The sequence below is a fragment of the Aptenodytes forsteri genome, unplaced genomic scaffold, assembly GCF_000699145.1.
Source record: "Aptenodytes forsteri isolate BGI_AS27 unplaced genomic scaffold, ASM69914v1 Scaffold55, whole genome shotgun sequence".
Taxonomy (NCBI): domain Eukaryota; kingdom Metazoa; phylum Chordata; class Aves; order Sphenisciformes; family Spheniscidae; genus Aptenodytes; species Aptenodytes forsteri.
Window position 1 is genome coordinate 4,027,955 of NW_008796063.1, and position 16,518 is coordinate 4,044,472.

Here is a 16,518-nt window from a genome sequence, read left to right on the forward strand (position 1 = left end):
GGATACTCCTTAACCTTTCCACTTCCTCCTTCAGCTCTGCCACCAGGCCGAGCAGATCATCCACCTGGTCACACCGCACACAGGTGGTGTCTCTGCTGTCCTCCGGTACAAGTGACAGGCTCAAGTGACTTAGCATCTGTTTAATTCCTTACCATCAAAGTCAGGTTAGATACCTCATTCCTTCTACACCTGAAATTCCTGTCAAACAATTTTTGACTTAGCATCTGTTTAATTCCTTACCATCAAAGTCAGGTTAGATACCTCATTCCTTCTACACCTGAAATTCCTGTCAAACAATTTTAGGAAGTGCAAGGAATGCAGGATTAGTTAACAGCAATTCCAAACTTCATCTGCCCATGGACGACACCATGGACCAAGATAAAGGTACTCTCTCCCTCAAATGGAACTGATGAGAAGACACATACAGATGTCTTGTGCTTCACTATCAAAACCAGGTAATGAAATGGGGAAGGGGGGGTGGTGGTGGGAATCAGAGAACCAGACACCTTAATAAACTGATCTAGAGAGAAAGAATTCAAAACAAAACAACCCCAGAAAACAAAGGGTTCAGGTTTCCCAACCTACAATAGAGTAATGACTCATAAACATTTCCAGTTTACAAAAAGAGCTACAAGAGACTTGAAAACTCCTGTGAGAAAAATGGGATGGAACTGTAGAAATAAAAAAATAAACAAAGCAATGCTATATTGTGTTTTGGGAAGGTTGGGTCTGGAGCCTGCTCGTGCTAATAGCATGTAAATGGTAGCCCTGGCTATAGTAGGTATAACAACAGTACACTGTTAGTAGCTTTTCTGCTAGATTATTATTCATTGTGGTCACTGTGAGTGTAGGCGACATTCACTGATAAAATCCATTAGATTAGAAATTGCTATCATGAAGAGTTATAAGAGGGTAAACAAAGATGGTTGAGAATATCCTTTTTTTCCATTTTTTATTCCTCTTTTATGTCTCTCTGATTCTTGCAATGGAATTGCACCTCAACGTGCACTGCCAGGGCTTGAAAGCAGCTACGTCCATGCTCGTTCTACACAAAGAAAGAGTTCCCACCTTTTTTTGCAGGCAACTTCAAGTAGCACATTACCTACCACATGAAACACCTACAGTTTGCTCTTGGACAGACAGCTTCTTCCCTCATGTGTCTTCCCTTGGCTGTTGACACAAAACCTGACAGTCCCCGTTCTTCAAGTCAATGAAAACTGACTGGCAGCAGGCCATCAGTCCCTCTAGTTTCCCATGGACTTAAGTCCTTTTATAATTTTCCATTTTTCAAAGGTCACTCTGGACTTAATGCTGAAAGAATATTAATTTCTAACATAGTGTCAAATATAGTTAAAAAAAATCAACAAAGAAATAGGAAAAAGTTTCAGTTCTGTATTTTATAACAGTGTCTTCTGAACAATTCAGCTTGTTCCACGACTCTTTTTTCAGCGTTCCCTACCACCTTTCTGAGGAGCTTTCTAATTCCCTCAGGACAACTACCCAGCCCAGGCAGATCTGTGCTCACACAACTGCTGGTCATTAGAGGTAGCTGTGTCTTTTGGTACTACAAAGATGGCAAGTGGTCCTGGGCAGGCTGAGCAAGTGTAGCATGTCCTCTTTAGACTACACAAAAGAACAAAACCAAATCTTTGCGGACCTCAACCGAGAACAAACAACTGAAAACAGAATTAAAGAACATTCTCAGAGTAGAAAGAGAGATTTCCTGTCCCATGCGAGTTTAGGATTTAGACTTTGTCATTCAGATGTATTTATGCAAACTTATCTTTCAGCATGAGTTAACTACAGCAAAAGATGATTTTGAATAAAAATAAACATGGGAGAAAATTCTTCACAGAATTATCTTCCGGCTTTGCTCTGAGGTACTAAGCCGAATGCTCACTTTTCCATGGAATCACAAAGATATGCTACAGCTTGGCTTGATACACTCAGTTTCTAATTTATCATAGCTCTAAACAGGAATTAATAGTGCTAATTAAAATCCCCTTAAGTAATTCAATTTCTTTGCTTAGCTATTTTAACTTTATCCAAGTAAATAAATGAAATTTCTGTTATCTTAATTTAACATTATAAAGTAGAATACATATACAAATTAAACTTACATTGACCTTTTAATGGTACTGACACTAACATCCAGCTTTTCATACCGATAGCTCAGATACAATTTTGCACTGCAAGCAGGAAAACAAATGAACAAAAACCTCCAGTGATGTAAATTAGCACATTTCTGGCTCACTGAAAATCAGAAAGTGACGGTTTTAATCCTAACACTATAGATGCATCCACTTTAGGAAGGAACACTGTTCCCTCCAGGAGCAATGTGAATACAAAGAATATAAAGTCTTTAAACATCCTAGTTTTACACATGACAGAATTACACAGAGAAAGTGTTGTGTGCTGTTGAACTCAGGTCAATGCATGCCTGTTAAGATGCTGAAAAGCAAATGGTAGAGATAAGGCTATTTAAGGAGATTAAAGCTATCTAAAGAATCTGTGGAAATAATTTCAGCCTTTCCAAAATAGTCCTGTGCTGTCCCCATTTACTTTTTGAGGATCTGACCCTTCTAAATAGCTTTATTCCCAAATTTGCAGGTACAGTTATCAGGAAAAACAACGAGATTTTACTTTTATCTATTAAAATACCTAGTTAGTAATTTACCATGATTTTACTTTTAAATATTGCACTGTAGTAATCAGTAAAAATTAAGTTTACTATTTTGCAAGTCAGCACAAACGTGTGCTGGGTTTGAAGGTATCTTAGGATAAAATGCAGCCTAAGCAATAAATATTAATCTGTTAATTCTACCTGTACACGTATTATGTTAAATGAAATAAAGCAGATAAGTAAACAGATGAAAGAAAAGAGGTTTCCAAATACCGTGACTGTTGCATCGTGATGTTTCCACAAGACGATTGTTTTGGTCATAGCATGCCATGGCCTGGTAACGATAGCCTTGTCCACATTCCTTAGCGTCTCCTTGTACCTTCATTCCCAGCAATACTTCCAGCTTACCCTCTGGTAAAATACAGTCTGACCAATTTCCCACAGGCTGAGCACTGTACTTGTCACACGGACAAAACTGATTCTCAATCAGAGGATACAACTGAGAATTTTTGCATTTATCCCTTTTCTTACTTTTTCCTAGAACGAAGAAAAAATTATTTTAGAAAGTTTGTATCAGTTTACATCTCCTCAAAAATTTCATTTAGACTTCTGTAACAAATGCTTGAAATCAAATACATATGCCTAAAACTAGTTACATTAATCTCTATTCATTTAGGTTCATGACTTGAATTTCTTAAGTAATGGATGCCTACACTTTGCACAAAGGCAACATCGTTTAAAATAAAGCCATATATTTATATTTACTTTGGAAAAAAATGCTTGGGGAGTACAGTTTGAAGAAGTTAGCAATTAAACAATTATACCCTTTTTCCCCTATTTCGTCAGCAGTGTGCAGTCCAATAAAAAAAAAAAATGTCTCTGGATAAAACTTCCTCAAGTTGAAGGAAATTGTAGGAGTAAGTAACATGCATCTTTGCTACAGCAGTACCTTCTTTCAAAATGTCAAAATCCTTTAATTTCATTACCTGTTATTGTACATTTGTTAATAATTACCATTCTTCTACCCTAATAGAACAAGCTCCTTCTGTGAATTTGTTTCTTTTCAAATCTCTTCTTGTTTTCCTTCCCCAACTGGAGCATAGCCATCCACTCACCCTCTACTTCCCATTAAATCTATTTTTAATCTTCTCTTTGGTAAAGTTTGCTCGGTTTTCCTTTCTATACTAGAAAGCTCATATATATTAATGCAGAAGTCTTTGCAAAAGTAGTTTTAAAAATGCTTGTTACTTAGATACTACTGTAAATTAATATTCTGTAGTATTTTCCTTGCTATTCAAAACAGGGCACTGGACACAACTTTGTAGCACCCTTAGTGCTTGTATTTACTACTGCCTTCATTTAGAATAGAAAAAAGGTACCTGAAGAAAAGGTTATCTTTCTCTTGACAACACAGCTTCATACTAAAAATACACTTCTCCTCCTCCTCCTCATTTTCACCATAAATAATTATGAATTCACTCCAGGTCAGCTTTAAGTGTTAGCCTCGATAGCACATTGCCACAGAGAATACACCACAGCACATATCACAGTCTTAGCAAGTTTGAAGGGGTAACTTAACTCAGGACAGGGAAGTATCTCAAAGCGTTAATAGTGTGGTAAGAGAATCTGCTCTTTCTTGCTTTGTTTTTAAAACAAAAAAAAGTGTTAGGGTTTTTTTTCTCTTGTGGAAGCAAACCTGGCATAAAGTTCACTGGAGTTATAAGACAGCCACAGTGAGCCTTCTCGAAGATCATGAATTATTCATTGTCCACAGGTCTTCTGTTTTACAGGGGGATGGAGCACGGGATAGGGTTTGGATCCTATCACATTCTTTCTGAGGCTGCTAATGGGCACCCCCCTTAGCTAGCTTTCCTCCACCACAGACAATAGAGACTAATTGGCAAATAGTGCTGTGACAGAGGCCAAGTCTCCCTCTTGAGGTTTCAGTTATAACTTAGAAGCAGAGCATGTGTTTTTCTCTTCATTTCATGCAGAAGAAATAAAAAAAAAGAGAATAAAAAGGAGCTGAAGAAAAAAAAATGTTTCAAAGTGGAAGGGTGTCCATCACGTGGAACAAGGAAAAGTTTGTGGCAAGGCGTTGGACATCACTGGAAAAACTTTGTATTCTGTTAACTAAAACCTCAAGAGGTTTCAAGGGACACAAGGTAAGAACATTCTTAGTTGTGTCAAGAAATAAGGCAGAAAATTAAGCAACGTATTGCCTCATGTGGTGATCTGAGATGCTGGATGAGGGCAATGGAAAAATGGAGAACACAAAGAACTTGGAGAGCAAACATTCAGCCAGGGAAAGGACTGGCTTAATAATAAATTCAAGACTGCAGCTAAGAAGTTCAAAAGAGGTAAACCAAAGCTTAAGGCTAAAAATTATGATCTATAGCAAGAGGTTGAAAAGCACTCAGCTGCTGTAGTAATTCTAATGCATCAAAACACCATCTAAGAGGGAAGTCCTGGTGTAGCCAAGACCAGAAGTAGGAAGAGGAATGCAAGTGGGTTAACACCTGGTCCTGTTAAGGAGAGATGATTGTTGATTGGTCTGTCACCAATTAAAAAAAAAAAAAAAATCCACTTTCACTGGATTTTCTATTAAAAGGTTTTCTATTGAAAGCTCCAGGGGAATTTCAACAAGATTTTTTTTTTTCTCAATTACCGTTCAGTGTAAGAAACAACAAAACCAAAGAAAACAGACCCAATTCAATCTGGTGAGAATTCAGTCTGGTTAGACAATGCTGGCAAGATAGAGCTTGTGCATGAAATCATGGTTGCTGAGGAATTAAAACAAATTGCAGACCTTCTCCCTAAACTCTTAATGAGAACACACACATAAATCAAGAAAATGCAAATAATTAGTAGGGCCTGTGGCCACTCTGGTTTTCATTATCAGTTTTTCAAATCTAGTTTCATGTCTTAGTAGAATTAAACTTGTTTAACCTTATTTGGGAGTGAAAGTGATTTGAGAGTGATGTGAAGAGATGTCCTACCCCAGGAATTCTCCGAGTGCCTCACACTACCTACATCATGTTGAAGACCCCAAGGTCTTTGGCTTTTTACACCATTAAGCCAATCAGTGTTTGTGAGTTACATGCCTTTCAACATTCACTAAATTGTCCAACATTTGCCTGAAAACTATCAGTAAAATAAAGTTTAAGAAAAAAAAAAAAGCTTTTGAAAAAGTATTTTCATATTTTAAAATATTTAAAATATTCATATTTTAAGCTGTAACTTAGAACAACAAAGCTGTAACAAGAAATTGCTGGAGATGTAACCTCAAATGTCTGTCTCTTGTATTTTTTAAATGCTTAGCACAAATAGATACTCTCAAGGACATAATTCTGTACAAATGATAAAACATAAACCAGCAACCTTCCTGACCTCTTTGTGCACAGAAGCAGGCTGCAGAATCAGGGTTTGGAATAAACATGGTATGAAAACCTTTTAAATAGCAAACAATCGTGCCCCTTTTGGTGAAAAGATAACACAGGGCTCAACAAAAATGCAGGTAAAGATTTTTTTTATTTTATTTCCTTGGACTGGATCAGTTTGTTGGTTAATTATGCTGCTTTACATTTTTCACCTCCCTGGAACTACAGACAATGCTGACTTGCCTGTCAGGAAAAGAAACGGTCTGCTTTGCAGTATACTATGTGCGCTCCATTTAGAAGAAACCCTGGCCTCCTACATTCTCCCATCTTCTCTCTAGCCACTTCCCCATCATCAAGAGTCTGAGACATGTGGCAGGAGTTTGTTCTCCTGAGGGGTTATTTTTTTGTTCCACTAACAGTATATAGAGCATGACAGTGACATTGGGTCTGCTTTCTGCCACGATGACAAACTTTGCTTGCTTATCATAAGGGAACCTCAGAACAACGCAGGTTTTAATCAAAACAGTAGCAATAATTCATAAAAGATGCATTATTTTTCTGGTTACTCTTACCGACAAGAGTGCGTTTTCTTGTCCTGACTCCTCCACAGTCCCCATTACAGGAAGAAAACTTTGACCAGTTTGTAAACTGACAGTCATCTTGGCAGGGAATCTGGCACGTCTGTGTTAAGGATGGCAATGGGCCAGAGTATTTAAGGCACTCACTGATGTCAGCCTGTCCTCCGTCTTGTCTGCGACAAGTAATTGCTGGAAGCAAAAAGGGATGGAGTTTAATTCAGCAGTTTTTTCATGAATGTGTCTATTCAATTTAGTAAGTCTACAATATTCTACCACAAAATCACATTGAAAGCCCAGAATAGTTATACAAGAACCTAATATTCGCAATAAGTTATATCTTGAATGAATACATTTGACATTTCTGACTTTTTTGAGATTCTGTTTAAATTTCTATTTATCGGGACTTACCTCGGAAAAAAAAAATCTTACAGACAACTGTAAATATTATAAAGGTTGCACCATGTTATCCACACCTGTTATACCACTTTTCACATTATCAATTTTCCTACAGATATAGCCTATAACTCAGACATTAAAAAACTTGCAATGCCATTTTAAGTAGCTGAATGTTGTATAAGCTATAAACTTGTATCAGCAGCATATAATTTAAAAAAAGGGACAGACATAAAATTCAGAAACATATTTGAGTTCTGGATACCACTTAACCACCCACAACGATATTGCTGCCTGATGCTCTTCAGCAATTTTTAGTCTTGAAAAAGGGTTGAAGGACAAAGCATGTTTGCTAGGGATGGAGTATCAGCCAATAGGGCTACAATGTTTTATAACAGGATAGCCATATCCTGAATGAAAACTTAAGAAAACTTCAGGTGGCACAAAAGGAAGAAGTTGGAACATAACAATTTATAAAGAATAGGGCTGCTTCATTAATGTAGTCTTTAACAATGCTGTATTATTGTTCCTCATGGATAATTTAAATTTTTTTTTTAACATGGTTGCTTATCTATTATTCTAACCTAAGCTCAGTAAATCTAACTTTATTTCCTTGCCCAAAACAACATAAAACTTATTACACAGTAACAAGACTGGAAACTTCTAGTTGCTTACACAATAGAATTATATTTATGCTTCTTGGCATCTGACGCTACACAGTATATGCAGTATCTCATAACGACTGTGAAAGTAATTTGGGTCACCAATTGTTGCAGTAACATTGCATCCAAACATATCATTCTATATATATATATGAGGGAATATAAAAAAAAAGTTTTTAAAAAGAAAACTATTAGGGCATAATCAAGTTCAACTTGGAGAAAAATGGGGTTTGAATGCAAAGTTTCAAAATAAAACAGAAAACTGGCTATAAGTGACTATTTCCTCCTGGAAGAAGAAGGAAGAACACTTGAGGAAACAATTTTTTTAAATTTTTTTTTTTTTTAGATTGTTGTAAGGTAATTGTAAAGGTTTAGTGACCTATGATTTCTGAAAAAAAATTTTGTCTGACAGTTCTGAACTAAATTTCTACCTCATGTTGACTGTGGAAAGCTGAACTTGATGACCCACATGGTCCATTTCATCATGTACCTACTAAAACATATCCAAAGGTCCCGAGTGAATTGTTTTTGCCACACGTCTGTGGTAAAACACTGTGAAAGGGAGGGGGGGTTGTTTATTCAGAGATGCTAAGCAAACAACTTCCCTGATCCTTGACTGCCCTTTGGAGCAGGGCTGCCAGCACTGTTTGTAATAGGCTCAGTACTGCATTAAGTTGTGCTTACTGGGGGACTGACCAGCTGTACATTGTCTAATACAATTATTCTGTCAAATCTTATTATTATTGGTGTAGTTTACATGAGGAAACCCTTTTTTCTTCAGATATAATTATACTGATTCAATGAGCAAAACCCAATATTTGAAAATTGAAAATCCATACAACTATTACAAGGATGTGTTAACTGTACCTACTATAGGATTTCTAAAATTACACAAATATTTTGGAAAGACACAAGTCAAATCAGTATCTTCCAACACAAGCCTAGGCTATGGTTTTGGATTCTTGTGAGATACTTTTCTCTGCTAATAACACACATCGGTTTCCTCGAGGTAAAAACACAGTTCAGACTAGTTCTACCCTGTGGAAATTCACAGAGGTCAAACCTAAATCCTCTGTCTTGAGTTTGACCTTGGCATGTGCATGCATCAGCAAAACTAATTGCATTATCTTCACTACATTCTCAGGGAGATATAGACCACCATTTTTAGCAATGAAAACTATACCTAGCCAAGGGCTAAAAGGCAGTCTACTGATTAACCCAATGACTTCTAATAACTTTCTTCAAAAGTTTAATACCCATTTTAGATACTGCCTCTCCATCTAGTCCTTTGATAGGCCATAAACATTGTCCATTGAAGAATATACTTTCTTTCTAGCTAAATTGAGTTTTTCTAAAGCCAATATTCATTCCCTCATCTTTCTTGGTTATTAAACATTACGCTGTGGGCAGCTATCCACTGTGTCATAAATTTTTTCAGACTCGTATTAGTGCATCTAATTTACATCAAGCAGACCCAGGTGAGAAGCTCCCTTGAGGATTAACACTTTGGGTTTTTTCCAGATTAACTGTCAGTTGTACTGTAGCAATCAAAGCAGGAAAACTCTTCATTCTTGAGACCTAAATATTTCACCTTAATAAGAACACAGATTAGAGGACAGCTTGGCATACCAAATCAATTCCTGAATCTTAATTTTCACAGTGCCTGCCCATAACTATTCATGTTACTTCTGGTTGACAAGACCTGGATGATTGGCTCTATATTCCATTTTTCTATTGTTATTCTACAGATTCAAGTATCAATTTGAAAGGTTTGTACTCCTTGTGACTGTTGAAGAGTGGGTATTTTTCCATTACTTAAAGTAGGGATTTTGACAACTGTGTACATTCCATTAATACATTATTTTGGCCAGGTAAATGTCTTACTTGACATCTGAAATGCTCTTACTTTTAGTGGAGTTACTTTTTCCACTCACAGCCTAATTTGGGCAAACTCATCCCCTGCCTCTTTGATCCAACCCATGGTTCTTTAATTATATTCTCTAAAAGTTGCTGAGATCGATGATTAACTCACTATACAGAGAAGTGTCTTCAACTACTATAAAGCCATGCAGTGCCAGATTAATTATTTTGCCTATACAACCACGTTATATTTATTACAGACATTAGCAATAAGTGGAAAGAGCATGGTTCTTCTATTACTGAATTAAGCCCAAGTAATTGTCAAGTGAAAACATAAAACAGGAGTACTGCTAACAGAAAAATCAAATTTAACATGGAAACCATTCACTTACAAAATTGTTTTGGTATTTAACAATTATCTCTCAGAGGAAAGGTGTAAATAAACAGCAGTCTAAATTTTCTAGACAAGGGACTTTGATGTAATTAAAACTTTATCTGATAGCATTGTTTCCACCAAGCCACAGGGGACTACAGGCTAATGTATTTGTTGTTGGCATAACGAAACACTAAGACTGTATTTGAGCAAGTCTTGTTATGTGTGGGTTTATATAAAAACCTTGCCGCTGTTCCCATCATTAGTATACTTCATTGAGATTTCACCGAGATGTGAGATTCAGTGACACCTACACCTAAAAATTAAAATATTTTATAAATGAACATGCTCTATGTCCTTTGTTTTACAACACACTTGTGAAACCATTTTTTCCAATTGTTAAGTATTTTTACCAACAAAAATATTGTTTCATTTCTAGAAAGGCATGAATTATTTCAGCACACTAACTTTTCTTACACCTACTATCAATGCTGCCTAGGATATGATTTCATCTCTGTTTATTTCTTTTTCTGTAGGACACGGCAGACTAGACACTGCACAATGAAATGTTTCTATCGCAAAGTATCTTAAGCAGGAGCACATGTCAATAATGTGAAAATACAAGCCTGATCATTCTTTATGTGCCAAAGAGAATAACAATGTGTTTCTGCTGAATAAAGTTGTCTGGAGATTCTGGCTCTTGTTTTGCCAATAAAAAAATAATTTCTTATGTAAGTACTGCTCTTGAGCACTGTTGTCCAAATTCTTACTTCAGTACAAAACCTGAAGCTGCCAGTTGTCCTTTGCAGTGACTAAAATATGAGCCAGGCAATAGGGCACACTCATCTGTTAAGTCTCAATGAGGTTAAAATAGTAGTTTATAGCTCTATGAAGGAGCAGCACCCCTTCATGATTTTGTCTCCCTTCTTGTGCTTTCAATGAGGGCACGAAACCCCCACAAGAGCAAATCCCCCCACATACATAAGCGACGCCCAGAGTGGGAGGCTGCTGTCCCTGCTTAGCCACAGCGAGAGGAAAGTGCTTTTGCCCACTGGTTCTGCCTCCGAGCCTCCCCACGGCTCAAGCCTGCAAGGCCTCCTTGTCTGCTCATGGCCATCCTGGGAAGCTTCCACCAATTCCCCTGCTCCACTGTCTTTCAAACACCTCTACATACACCCTGCAGATGAAGAATAGTGAGAGCTCAGGATCAGCTCTTTAATAATGGCCAGTTCCCAGCGACATCAAGTACAGCTATTCAGATATTTTCCCTGACAGCCAGGTTACTTAAGCTTCTGCTTAAGTTTTATAAATAACCTTCCTCTTGCTATTAGAGAATATGCTGACAGATTTCACAATTTTCATCCCATTCCTCCTACGAAACTCTGAGGAAGATTTATAGTGGCAAGGACTGCAGGCTGTGCATCCTTTTGCAAATCTCTTTTCGGTCACTGGGGTAGCCCTTACCACGTGCATCCATCCATATGCATCATGATGTGATTAGGCTATCGCAGTTCGGGCACTCGAGCTTCTCATCTGCTACAGGTTCTCTTCACTAGCATTGGGATGCAGTCCAACAAGCCCTACTTAAATCTGCAGAAGCTACTGGCAAAACAAGCCTTTTTAGTAAGTAAGTTTCCTAGGCTTTCCTATACAATTCAAAAGGGATTTGAATTGTATTTCTAAGTTCCTTCAGAAGACACTGGAGCTGAGGTTTACTTACACAGATTTTTTAAGACATGGGCATAACATAACACATACCTGCCTAAGTTCTTCACAATTTCAAACTTCATACATTAATCTATATCACTGAGCAGACCACTACTTTGAAGTTATCTATGTGCTAATAAACGTCAGCCTTAAGAATACAAAGTATTATCTCTTAGCACACCCTGCTGGAGCAGGTTCCTCTCACAGTGAGTTTTATAGCCCACATCCCCATCAAATACTAGTAGCCTGGCTTTATCAAGCATTTACTCTCTTGTTCTAGTTTCTGTAATTTTTTTGATATTTTGTGTTTGCCAACACTCTGTGCCACTCCCTCCTGGGTTTCAGGTGACTCATCGAGACATCTGGTCAATTTACTCTTGTTAACTGAGAAACAGCTTATTAAAATAAAGACAACATAAATGCTGTTTCAGTAAAATATGGCTTTTCTCTACATTTCCTGTTCCTGTTGGATAGGGTCAAAAGGAAGTTTCAAACTCCTTGCTGATGCACCCACAATATCCTCTCTCTCGAGGGTTTTGAACAAGAGACAGTTAGACGTCTTAAGTTACTGCAATTCCATAATACATTCCTGCCACTGTTAAAAGGCATTTTACCAGTGATATGACTGCAAATTTTCATTCATCATAGAAATTCAACACAATTGTCATGACTATCTGCCTTGTTCAAATAAGGTTCATGACTACAACAATGAATTTGCTGCTCAGGTATTAAATGCTATGTTACTATGCTTAGATTTAGATACAAATACCTGTCCATCATTTGCATGAATAATTAACAAACTTATTTCTTTAAAAAATGCTAAAAAAAAAATTTGTTCTTAAAACAAAAACACACACCAAACCCTTTTATTCTCTTTCCTCTGCATTGACCCCAGTTCTAATTTTGCGATGTGTTCATTTAAAGTGACATGATTTGTAACAAAGCCTTCATTATACAAGACAGCTAGAAACAGAGCTGTCTTTAACAATGAATCACAATTCTAAACTTTATGATTCACCCAAGTATCTCTTCTGCCAAGGAAGACCAATGTGATAAAAAAGCTGAAGAACGGAAATGTAAATAGTAAAGCTGTGATCTAAAGCAAGGCATGCATATGCTCTAGTTACTCATAGACTCTTAAGATCAGACACCTAACCAGTCATTTTAATGATTTCTAGTTTTTCCTTCAGTTTTAATTATCTTTCTAACTAAATATGAACCGTGTAGACTATTTTGTTCAAAATAAACCGCTAATGAATGCATAGTCAGATGTGCCTTTTTCCCTGGTGTACATTCCTATTCTTTCTTATTTAACACATTTGCTGATATTGTTATGTGTTACAGTGTGCGTAGGCAATCAGATCAGAAATAGGACAAACTAATAGCATTGGTAACATCCCCTTGCACTGAAAAAGAGGAACTGAGAACTGTTCTCACACACAAGAATGCAATTACTTGCTCTACTGAGTATCAACACAAAATGAAAGGACAATCCACAGGAAACCAAAGGGCTGAGATTACTTCTATAACATTATTGTTTCACTTTGTCATCAAAAGTAAATTACCACAAACAGATGAATGAATGTGTGATTTCTGCATTCATGAGCATCAGAAATTTGAGAGAGAACTCTTTTTCAATTGGAAAAGAAATGCTGCTATGTCTACGTTTTCACAGGATAGTAAACATTTGTACAGAAATCACCAACAAACAGTTAAATGATCTGTTCAAAATATCTTTATTCCACTATCACATTATAAATGCAATATCAGAATGTTATACCAAATGGATTTCATTTTTCAGTGTTTGGCATTTCCTGATTTTAGGGTGGTTAAAAGGATTTGCATAGTAGGAACTCAGCCTTTTCTGTATCTACATCACAAAATAATCTTTAAATAAATGATTTCTAGTATAGAATTTTTAATAACATATTGTCATGCAAAGTTTTCCATAGCCTGTAGGAACTTATTTACGACAAGCCAAGTATGCAAGCAGGAGCCAAGAATCAGCAGGGAGAGGGGACAAACCCTCTTCCAGAGTCTTCCTTCAGAAATTGGTGAAATCTTTCTAATACTGTCCAGGGCAGAGCTCAGTCAGCCGGATGCTTGCTTTCAGGTCAGCCTCCCTTCAGCGAGTACCTTGCACGAAATCAACTCTGGTGCAGGGCACCAAACAAAATAATGTGCACCACTGAAAATTCACACATGGTGATTTTCATGGCAGAATTTGAAATGTAAGAGGGGAAATGGAGTATGTTAATGCCCTGTGTAGGAGATAACCTATATAAAACAAATAAAACACACTATCCATGTTCAAAATGCAATTTTCTGAGGTGCGAAGTAAATAAAACTTCAACCAATAATCTCTAGAATTGCAGAAGTATATTTTCCAAAGTGAAAGTTACTTTTGTGCAAAAATTCAACTATTACTTCCAAGTCATGTTCATTGTAATGATGTTCAAGAAAACAGAAATTATTCTACTTTTCTCAATCTAAAGAAAAGCTGTACTAGTTTAGCTCCTACAGAATATCAGTTTACAGTACTGAGCACAAAAGTAGAAGATATATTCAACACATTGTCAGGTATTAAAACACTGAGACATGATACATAATCTACCTGTGTTTGAAACTTACATTTTCTGTTAATTTACATCAATGGGAAAAATATTGGGCCAAAAAAGGCTCTGTGTTTAATGCCTGTAACTTTCACCACTGCAACAGGCTAGACAATACTTAGATTCTTATTTAGATACTTGGACTGAGGCACAAATAATCTTTGGTTATTCAACTTAAATAACTTTCTCCATGAGTTCTACAATAAAATTTATGCATTGGATAGACAATAAAAAGCAAGAGCAAACAAAAATCTCCCCTTTCTAACAGTTGATTTCAGAAACATTTACAGAATTCTACCAAAACCACCCGCTTTCTTCAGGCTTAGCTGCTACCAGGGTTCTTAATTAACGATTGCTCATTCTACCACTTGACCACATTACACTAGAGAGCTACTTCCATTATATCTGCTTGTAGGAACAAGACTACTGCTTGAATACATCATCCTTTGCAAGATCAAACTGGTAGTACTAGAGGGAAGTTCTGCCTATCTATTTTACCAGATTTGAAAACTGTATGCCCAGTAATTCCAAGACAACGTATTACTCTGCATGTGTGTGTACCACACATGACTGAAATTACAGTTTAAAAAAAGGAAACTCTCATGATGTACAAGAATAATAAAAAACAATTTGCATGCAGTACAGTTAGCTATCTTTCTTTATTAACTGACTTCGAGGCAAAGTCAATAGATTTAGGTACTACCATGCAAGTACAGAAGACAATATTTTGTACTATCTGAACTCCTACCGTCAGAGACAGAAATCTTATTTTCTCAGTGTGTAATCTGAATGTATCCTCCAGAGCTGCTAAGAAAAAAGATTGCACTAGTGATAGACCTTCGAAAGAATTACCACAGCCAGAAGTCTTTTGTACTAGCAGGCAATACCTTCAGGTTTCATTTTGTGGTAAACCCTAAATTGATCTCCTGTAACACTTTCTGAGTAAGTGGTAGGAGTTACTAGCTTAAGATTTACTCTATGACTTTTTTAAGTGTACCATAACCTCCTTTAATACTGCAAGGAAGTTAATGACCAGAACATTTCACTTCTGCAGTTACCAGTGTCCTTGCTCAGGAATTCCACAATCTGCTGAGCCAATATTGTTTTAATGGATAGGAGTTTGCACTCAGAAAAGGCAAAAGAAAAAAACCTTCCTGGAATTCAGGGTTGACTAGTAGTTCAAAGCAATTCAATTACTGTAACACAGTAAGTAGGAATCGCAATTATTTTCATACTGAATTTATTTAATGCACCTAAAAAACCATCTCCTGACTATACTTAACAGAGTCACACATACACAGTTCTGTCAAATCTTCAAAACCCTCTATGAAGACAGGTGACAGTAAAGCTGGATATGGATGCTAAAATTATTTGTTATCAAATGGAAATGGCAGAAAAATGTCTGAATCACTGGGCTCGAAGGGTCAGTGGTTTTGAAGTCCAACGAGCAGCTGGTTAAGAGTACTGCACCTCAGTGGTTAATTCCAGGGCCAATTCTGTTTAGCATCTTTAACAACCTGTACAGAAAGCATCCTCAGCAGGTTTGGGGGCAATACCTGTTTGAGAGGAGCAGTCAATAGCTACCTGGAGGGTAGGGCTGCCATTCAGAGGACCTTGACAGCTTGGAGAAATGGGCTGGCACTGAACTTTAACAGTGTAAATGCAAAGTCCTGCATCTCTCATGCTCCCGTTACCATCTACAACTACCTAAATTCAAGGGTATAGAGAAGAGAGAGCTAGCCTGTTCTAGCTAGGGGCCACAGACACAAATTGCAGCAAGGGAAATTTCAGCTTAGATATTAGCAAAAAAAAAAAAAAATGCAGTGCTAGACTGGACAAGCACTGGAGCAAATGTCCAGAGAGGCTGTAGGATCTCCATCCTGGGAGATACTCCAAACATGTTGAGACATGGCCCTGAGCAAACTGCTCTCATCTGGGTGGGATCTAACTTTGAAACTGGCCCTGCTCTGGGTGGAAGGTTGGACCAAGGGACCTCCAAAGTGTCCTTCCAACCCAAAAATATTGTAGGGTTCTCTGATACTAAATTTTCAAACAAACACTTAAAGGGAGCAAAAGTCTTATTATTCAGTGTAATGGATATACCCATAAAAATGTCTTCACATCCTCACCACATGAAAAATGTCACATTTTCACAGGTGACTTTACACAACCTTTTTCACAAAAAGAAGCATGTAAAGTCACCCATCCCTTTCTTTTGTTTCTTCTTTTTGAAAACATACTTTCCACAAACACCTCTGCAAACTTGCTTCAGGTAAGGATGGTGAAATAAACTGAACAAACAATAGCATAAAATTAGACACTAATGTGGT

The 16,518-nt window shown here is 37.1% G+C and overlaps 1 protein-coding gene across 1 annotated transcript in view; it reads right to left on the reverse strand.

The window, feature by feature from the left end:
- LOC103904970 (thrombospondin type-1 domain-containing protein 7A) overlaps nucleotides 1-16,518 on the reverse strand; it is a 79,632-nt gene that overhangs the window by 42,983 nt on the left and 20,131 nt on the right. Inside the window, exons 7-8 of the mRNA XM_009286537.1 lie at nucleotides 6,576-6,770; nucleotides 2,897-3,160 (exon numbers count right to left, since the gene is read on the reverse strand). Coding sequence (XP_009284812.1) covers nucleotides 2,897-3,160; nucleotides 6,576-6,770 — 459 coding nt within the window. The remainder of the gene's footprint in view (nucleotides 1-2,896; nucleotides 3,161-6,575; nucleotides 6,771-16,518) is intronic.